General features: G+C 33.8%; 1 protein-coding gene across 2 annotated transcripts; it reads right to left on the bottom strand.

The window, feature by feature from the left end:
• Positions 1–517: 517 nt before the first annotated feature.
• LOC111026417 (radial spoke head protein 3 homolog B) lies at positions 518–9,095 on the bottom strand. 2 transcript variants are annotated; one of them, XM_022304501.1, is made up of 9 exons: positions 8,434–9,095; positions 4,920–5,001; positions 4,759–4,809; positions 4,368–4,538; positions 3,517–3,642; positions 3,213–3,416; positions 2,393–2,552; positions 2,250–2,330; positions 518–1,564 (listed from the first exon to the last, which is right to left on the bottom strand). In XM_022304501.1, exons 1-9 carry the CDS (start codon positions 8,934–8,936, stop codon positions 1,362–1,364), a joined length of 1,581 nt encoding a protein of 526 aa, XP_022160193.1. In that variant the 5' UTR covers positions 8,937–9,095; the 3' UTR covers positions 518–1,361. The 2 variants fall into 2 exon arrangements, with proteins under 2 accessions (XP_022160193.1, XP_022160201.1); XM_022304509.1 differs by lacking the exon at positions 4,759–4,809.
• Between the last annotated feature and the right edge of the window lie 211 nt (positions 9,096–9,306).

Here is a 9,306-nt window from a genome sequence, read left to right as displayed (position 1 = left end):
AATCACGTGATACATCATCCACTCCAATGAATAAAATGACGGCCATCGCAAATGGTGAACAAATTGATATTTTTAATATTTTAGTTTTGTCGATTCTTTCAATTTTTATGTTTAAAACAAAACCTTCTAAACATTTTTAGACTTACAATCCGTACACTTTGATTTATATAAAATAATTAATGTAGGTATGTTTGTTAGTTTTTTTTACTAAATGTTATTTGTACTATATTTATGTTTTCTACATACTATTACTAATAATCTCATGTGATTGAGTTCTTACAAGTGAATGAATATAAATAAATACAAAATAAAAAATATGCTCCCAGAATGCGCACATATGAAAAATCATTGTTTTTTAAGTTTATATTTTTTTATTGTTATAATATATATTCGAAAATACATAGACTTTTGATACGACTCAACAAATGTATAATAATAATAATATTGTATATAATATTTAAAAATAATTAATCACATAGTATAATATATTTAGGCGTAGCCGCGTAGGTACGTTATCTTTTCCAATCTATTATAGATAACGATACGACTTATCATTTTTGATTGAAGCTCATCGTCTCGGTGTTCATCTATTAATAGTAGGTACGTTTTTTTGTTTCTAAAACTATACAACAACGAATATAATGTAATATTCAAAAATATTTACAGCTAAGTTTCATCCACTTCTCATTTGATTCAAAATATTTTTGCTACCTAGCTAATAGGTATGGATGTTACATACGACTATACACTGAAAGTTGTCGGTGGTTTTTTTTACTTGGGTATTACTTTAATTTTCAATCAGGGCGAGAGAAAAACCGATTTGGAAACTATTTTATTATTTATATTATAATTGAAACAATTATAAACTGCCACGAAGAAAAATATAGTATTTTTATTGGTAGTTTTGGTGTTTACATATTATCATCTTTTTAGAATATTATTAAGACTGTTAAAAAAATATTTTTTTCCTAGGATTCGAGTAAGTCTACATGATAATCAGATTTTATGATGTCGAAACTATTATCTCGCCTGACTTTGCGAATTAAGATTTATGATGATTATACTAACAACGAGGAAGTCTTTACTTGTAACTCCGAACAAATTGGTAAGTAGATGTTTATGGGTTAACAGAGTGTATCTGAACTTTCAGTGCTTCACTGTCTCATAGAGCATACCTCTATTGTAATGTTTAATTTTGTTTCTATGTACGATTTTATTAAATTGTTTATTTTTGTACGTAGACATCTGTTGTTTAACACCTAGGTATCGATATCTGTAAAAATATATTTCGTGCCAGATGAAGTGGGAAAAACACATAGAAACTTTCTTTTTCTTCTTCACGAATCGCTCTAAACTAATCTTTAGCTATCCTCAGCAGCTGTTGTTGGGCTAGCTGATTCAATTTTTTTGTCGGATTCTAATGTTATCGATTCAATTTTTTTATCGGATTCTAATGTTATTGATTCAATTTCTTTGAATAGTTCTTCGGGTCGTTCAATATCCTTCACGTCTGTAGTTTCGTTGTATGAATCCAGACGACGCCTAACTAGATCATGGATCATATCTAAGAACAAAATATTATTATTATTATTAAATAAAAATAAGTTCAATTATAAACTTGTCAGAAATAATGTTTTAAGAAATGTTCGTGTTTTTTGTATATTATTTACATCAAGTTCTTAAATAACGGATTAACGAATTTAATTTGATAATCTCTTCTATAGATACTCTTAAATGTTGTTTTTTATCAACATAGGAATGAGTCGTGTGTGTATTTTATACTAAAAACTTAGATACTTTAAGTATAAGAGCCAAGTGGTGTAAAATTAAAAAACGGTTTAAATAATTTTCAGTTTATTGTACTTATACTTTTTCTATATTAAAAAGTCGTTCGGGGGGCTTTGATGTTTTGCGAGCTTTGTGGTGGCAGTTATCGTGGGTTTGATAAAAATCGTTAACAGTTGCTGTGTGCTTGTGCTGAATTATTTAGTATAATAGTAATAATAATTGTTTTAACTTACAAGACTTCATAATAAGTCATTAAAATACTTTGTAACCCAAACAAAATGCACAGAATTTACGTTTTTGTTGAGGTTAGGTTAGGTTTAGGTTTTAAATAACCAATCAATAATCAAGAATGGCGTGATGCCTATTATTTGGTACATATTGTTTCATCTTATTTTTTAAGCGTTAGACGACGATATTATATCATATTATTATGCTTTAAATTTTTCATAACTCATTCGTACTTTTCAAAATGTCATCGCTTTCTTCGTGTTTCGTTTTATCAGCTTGTAGTTCTTCAGTCAGCCATTCCACGAATTCCGGACCTGTCGGCGATGGTACATTTTATAGTTTAGAGTGAAGTGTGGTTGAAAACATGTGTACTTACTTTCTAATTTATTAGCAGTCGTATTTGTAGTGAGTCCTGTTTTACTCAAATCGTCAAGTACTTTAGGCAATAAATCAGTCACACGGCCCGAAGTCAACATCGAGGAGATTCGTTCTTTTTCGTTTCTCTCGCCTTCATCAAACATTTGAGCGTGTTCAGCCTGAAATAAATTAATATCATTTTGATATGGTAATCAAAGCGTATAGAGGTTCAAGATATTATAACTTAATCTACTAAAAAAAAAAAAACTTTGTGTGGGTATTACTCTTCTTAACTTGCTAAGTATGATTTGGTTTTTATAAAACGCACATAACAATGTCATGTTATATTATATTTAATTTGTAGATATGGGTTTAAAACAAGTGCAATATTATAATATGTATTATATTTTTGGATAGCAGATACATTTTTTCTACGTAATTCGATGAATGATTTAAATTAAACTTCCATATAGTCGACAGAATACAAATTTATATTTTTGCCATTTAAAAAACTTTTCGATAAAAATCAATATTGTATTCTAAATTATTAAATGATATTATTTAAAAAATTAAGTTTAAAGATATTGTATGATATTTAATAATATTTTAAAATCACAAATGACTAGGATATACAGGGCCGTGACCCACGGGAATAGGGCTGAAAATAGTGTTACGACTTTACATTTTTGGCCCTATTCCCGTGGCCCACACTGTGCATACAATATATTAACAATATTAGCTGTTTTTTATGTATGGGTCACATTCGACGAACCCTGTGTCGTAAAATAATGATTCAATATTTTTTTTTCTATCACTGATAGATGTTCGGCTAAACTCACGATAACTTTATTCAGCCTTTCGTCTTGGTACTGCAGTCTTTGCTTTTCGATCTCCTCAACGGTGCGCCGCATGCACAGCGCTCTTTGTTGCCGGGCTCTCGTTTCCAGCTCGTCTTCGTACAGCACTTCTCGCATGGCTTGCCTGAACACGTCTGCGATCAGAGCTTCCGCTATGGGCGTCACCTCGGTGTCGAAGTCGAATAACTAAAAAAAAAAAACAGAAACATCGCCGTAAGGAAACAGCATAGATGGTCATTCCTTGGAACACGTGGTTTGGGAAACCGCGGTCCGGCGACGGACTTACGTCTTTGTCGTCTACCTGGGTAGACGCGTCTGTGCCGGCAGACATCCCAGTTCCAGTGTTCGAGAACAGTTCTTGATCGAATTCAGTCTGCGCCCCAAACGTCTGCGATACTGGATAATCGTACAGCTGTCGAGTTAAATAAATCATAATATAATTATTATTTTCGCGGTGACTCACGTTATTATTGCAAATAATAATAATAATAACAATAATTATAATTATACATTGTCTTAGACATGGCAGCGAGTATATACCTTTTATGTAATCAACATTGTGCATGCCCCCCTCCCACTTTTTACTGTGTGATAAGTTCTCCGCCTCTCATTGGTCACATGTTTATTAAAGCATGAAGATCGGAGAATCCATCATACAGAAAAAGGAGGTATGCGCAAACAAGATTTGAATACGTGCTATTGTTATTGACGTAACTTTATATTTGGTCATGATTACATAGGTACCTTCTACCTAGCTGATAGGTACTTTCAGTTTCAAAATTCACGACAAATATCGACAAATGTTACCGTAATAAAGTATATTGAATATTGATATACCTATATAATTATTATAATACACTATGATTTTTATGCTAATAAATAATTATTGATTTCAACGGATTCATTTTCATCATATCAAAATTATCTGTAAGTACAGACAATTTTTAGTTGAATGAAAAGTTAAGAAATATATTTTTTTTAAGCTTAAAGGAATACTGCGATGACGCTTTTTTAAACGAAATTATTAGTTAGAGGTACCTACATATGTAATTTAACGAATTTTATTTAATAGTTTTCTTTATCATTTTTAACTTAGGTAAAAACACAAACATTTAAATGTAATTTTACAATTCTTACTTCTTCTAGATGTACATCGGTTTGGATGTCCACATTCTGTCGGCCTCTGGGAAGTTTTGGCGCTCCCAGGTGAAATCGCAATGCCCTGGTCTGATAGTCTATGGCTTTTTTCCTGGCCATAGCCAGTCGACGAGCTTCCGCTTCCCGCGCCGCTGGTGACTCTTTGCCCAACTGCGGAATAATAATATTATGGACCTCAAACGCCGTTTGATATTTAATAAATCATTTACATAATATTATGTATTGTAGCAATAGCAAAAAGTGAGCTAATGTCAATTCCACAGCGTTTTCAAAAGCCAAAATATAACGTTACACCTAATAATAATAATCAAAAAAATGATAAACCGAAAACGAAAAATCTGTAGCGCATGCGTGTAAGCAGGACGCTCACCTCCGACGACAACAGTTTAGCATACCCAAAATATGGGTTCCACTTTGGACGCTAAATATTTTTAATAATATTGTATTATTATATATTTTATCATGTATAACAAAATCATGTTAAGTAGTTAATAAGACGTGATGTCCAAAAAAATAAATAGTAACACTTACGAATGATTTTTTCGCAAAATTACTGCCTCTGATCACCCGTTTGTCGTGCATGATGTTTGTGTAACCCATTTGTTTGCACATACTGAAAATAATAACAAAACAAAAAAAAAAAAATTTAAAACGAAAAAATACATAATTTACACTTTATTTTGACCCAAATTCAAGTTCTCGAAGAATTGATTGAGCAAATGGGGTGTGCAAGATGTCGAGAGGACGAATGTTTTATGGTTTGTAAAAATAAAAAAAGGTATGAATATTTAACGACTGGTTCGCGTGCTCGGTTTGAAAGACATAAGTCAACTTGGGTGTTTTTTAACTATTTTTTTTTTCTACAAAAATTAAGAATTTACGGCCTTATAAACGTAATAAAACTCGCACAACATTATAACTACACTAGGAAAAAAAAAGTTAAAAAATTAAATTTTTATTTTAGTTTAATGAGTCAAACTAATAGTTTTTTCTACGAATTTCACAAGTATAGTAACTATACCAATAATAATTGATATCTATTTGATATTATTGACGAGTTTTACGCAGATGCTCTCTATATCGGAAATCAGAGGGACTTGAGTATAATCATAAATTACCAATACAAGCCGAATCTTTTTAAAATCGTGGAGATCGTTTTGAGATTGAGGATTTTTCGATTCTGACAACTAGCCGGTTCCCATCGGTAAAAACTAAATTTATATTTTTATATTCATCGATTTTCATGATAAAATAATCTAAGTACCATCGAATTCAAATGTACACTACCTACTTATTTCCATTTCAATAGTTTATGATAAATACAGATATTATTTATATTTTACTTTTGCTACCGAAATAACCGTTTAATATGCGTATAATAATAAATATTCATTTTATATTTTGATTTATTAATTAAGTTTTGATTTCAAAAGGACATCATATTATTTTAATAAAGTCATAATAGGCACTTACATTATATATTTGTATACATCCACATTAATTATTTTATTGCTATATTATATTAACAACGACCGTTACCAAAATAATTACTATAGAGTCCATTATTGATTTTTTACGATGTTAATACAATAAAATATATTTATAAATCGTTATCATAATGCAATCTATTTTATATTTTATTTTATAGGTATTACCTGCTTTCATACAACTTAGAAGTGTATAAACCTCGTATATTTTGTTGCCTCCACTCGAGCAAATTTATGGCGAGATATCAATCTTAAATTGTACTACTCGTTATAGTCGTTACAGATAACAGTGTATGTATATTTTATATATATAGAGCGTATAATTTTGCTTCTAAAAATAATTCTACAAAGGATAATATCCTTAACGGCCAAGGGTCACGGTCATTGGTCACTGTAAAGTTGATTATCATGTAGTAACGCGGTTTATTGTATACACTATATACGTATGCATAATATGCATATTATCTGATTCATAACTAATTGTACTTAATATAGTTATATTACTCTTTGTTATGGGCAAAAAAATGTTTTATAGTAGTTGAGGACCACATACATACATACATATGTTTAAAATCCAAATAATATACTAATTACAATCACCCGAGTTGCTCATGTAAATTTAATTATTGTATTCATTTATTTCCGTACATTTCTAGTAAGTACATATTGATAAATCTGGCTACCTATAGTTATTTTACAAAACGCACAGATTGTGGTTTATATTATAACTACCAGTGTAAATAATTAATAATTTACCGCATTTTAATATCTACTTAGTTAACTGGTTCAGTATTAATTTTATATTGATTATTTACAAATACTATAAAACTGTAGGTAATTTTTTGAGTGTTTTGTAAACAGCTTTAGAACAAGAAGTGAAATGTCTCAGACATTTGTAACGATAGTGAGTTGGGTCACGAAAGTCAGTATGGTCGGCTCTATAATATGCAACATACATAGTCCACTCGAAACCGTATGATAATGTACACAATACACACACATACACACACACACACGCTGTGGCTTCCAACATATTATATAGGGTATAGCGAGATATATTTTTATTTTACCCACTCATTTACTAATATCTATTATCTAGGCAGGACAGGTAGGTGCAATAACCTTTTTTTTAGTCTATTTTGCTACACCAATTTCGTATACGTACATTTTATTATGTGTAAAATAAATTCAGTATCATTGAATCGATTTATTATAAAGAACTAACGTGAATTTAATTCAACTCGAATTGATGAAATTTATAAGTTTGATTCGACAGACACACCACTACGTTTAATGTTTATCGAATGGAATATTCGTAACAATATAGTACAATACAATATATTTCACAATCAATCTTATTTAAAAGGAATTTGCACATGTCTTGGAAGTAGTAAACCCGAGTCTGTCGTTTATAATTTTTTGTTATTATCACTCGCACTTATAAGTGTTATACTTTTGTGCATATTCGAAAAAAATACAGAACATCTGGGACGTGAAATCTATTTGAATGATCTAAGGTTTTCCATATAGGTACGTCCTGCAGTTATATTATTGTATTATTTAAATGGGGATATACTAACATAAGATGTAGACAGCCATCAGCGCAAAGCATTTATTTTTTTACCCCCTTAAAATGAAAATACCATAAATCTCAATATACATACTACTCCGAGTCACCTACGTTCAAAACATTTTTCCTGAAGCAGTCGTCCTTGCCGTGGACCGAAAGTCATCTGAAGCAACTTTATAGATCCTATAATATTGGATACAAAAATCTTTGGGAAACCGGAAATTTATATGTTAGAGTTGTTGAAAATTTTGGTTCAGACGTTGACCTTTCTGTAGGGTTATGCAGCTGCACATTCATTTCAGAGGGAAACATGAAGTCGACTTACATATTATTATTCATACTTTAGGGTATGTGACTTTAATTTTTGGCGGCCTTCAAGAATATTTGGGTTCGATCGTGTTAAGTCATGTACTGCGAGGGATGATTGAAAAAAACTGAATGATATTATTTCTTGGTCCTTGGAATCTTTACATCTTGTATAAGATAGGTATGTCCCAAAACTCCTAGATCATTCAGAATACCACTGTGGCCAATCGATGTGCTATTCAATGTGGTATTTTCAATAGCGGTTTATAACTTTATAAGTAAATTTTAATATTGAAAGGTATATGAATCGAACGAGACAAATTTGTGGTGAAATTTAAGTTTTGGAATACCAAACCAATATCTGGGATACTAATAATCAAAAAAAATACATCACAACTGAGTAAAATTTGAACATATATTGTATTAGAGTAGTAAGTTAAGTATCTATTCGTATTTTGTAATTAGAGTTAGGTATATAAGCAAAGAACAAAAACCACGATGGACTTTGTCTAAAATATCAACCTCGATTGTCACGATGATTTCTCGTAAGATTCACTGAGAATAAAATAAACTGACAATTCGCTCACTCCTCGGTAAATATTTTGCAAACGAAGGCATAACTATTCTCTCGTCAGTGTGACTCTCGGGAAACACCGTTGATGCAGTGTACCGACATACTCACTCGGGTTGCCTGTTGGTTTTCCGGGATGAGTGGGAGACGGTGCACCGTTGGTGTTGTCTGTCGTGAAGTACGCGTGGCTTACTCGAGTACGAGTAGTATCGGTCCGAGTCGACGCCGGACTGAGACGAACGGTCGTCGAGACCGAGCAGGGCGGCCAGGTCGGGCGGCGGGTCCAGGAAAATTCCCGTTTTCACTGTGGTGACGAAAACCGGTTTTCTGGACTCGTGCTTGACGCCGTTGCCGGCCTGCCGCTGCTGCTGCAGCTTTTTGAGCTTCGAGTCCAGGGACCGGGCAAAGTGTCGCGAGTCCCGGTCGCGTGGGTTCTGGTCCCGGTGATCTTGGTTATCGTGGTGTTCGCGACGACTGCGGTGACCATGGTGTTCGCGGTGACGGCGCCGGCCACGGTGGTCGTGATGGTCGTCGTCGTCGATGACCGTGAACGACGACGACGTAGTGCGATCGTCTCCGCCGCTGCCGTCGGTACCGCTGTTGTTCTCCCGCATGCCGCCTTGTTTTTCCGGTCGGTCAACAACCGGAAACAACGTCGTGACGGACTTCCGCCAGTGAACCGCCGCGGCGACGACGGCGACGACGAAGACGACGACGACGACACCTGACAAACGCGACGGCCATCGGGTCGAACGGCACTGAATTCACTGGTCGGCGACGGCTACGACGACGACGACGACTCGTGTGCGTGAGAGCGTGTGCGTGTAAGCGAGTCAAGTGTGTGTGTGTGCGTGTGTACGAGTCGGCGTGGGTGTGCGGCGTGGGCAAAGGGGTTTCGTGCTCGAGGGCTACGCACGCGCTCGCAGTTGACCACACGCTCGCGCGGGTCAGTGGCTCGGCGTGACGTCCGCGATTGAATAATCA

Source organism: Myzus persicae, unplaced genomic scaffold (genome assembly GCF_001856785.1).
Source record: "Myzus persicae strain clone G006 unplaced genomic scaffold, MPER_G0061.0, whole genome shotgun sequence".
Taxonomy (NCBI): Eukaryota; Metazoa; Arthropoda; class Insecta; order Hemiptera; family Aphididae; genus Myzus; species Myzus persicae.
Note: the sequence above shows the minus strand (reverse complement) of the source record. Positions and strands in the feature narration are given on the sequence as shown.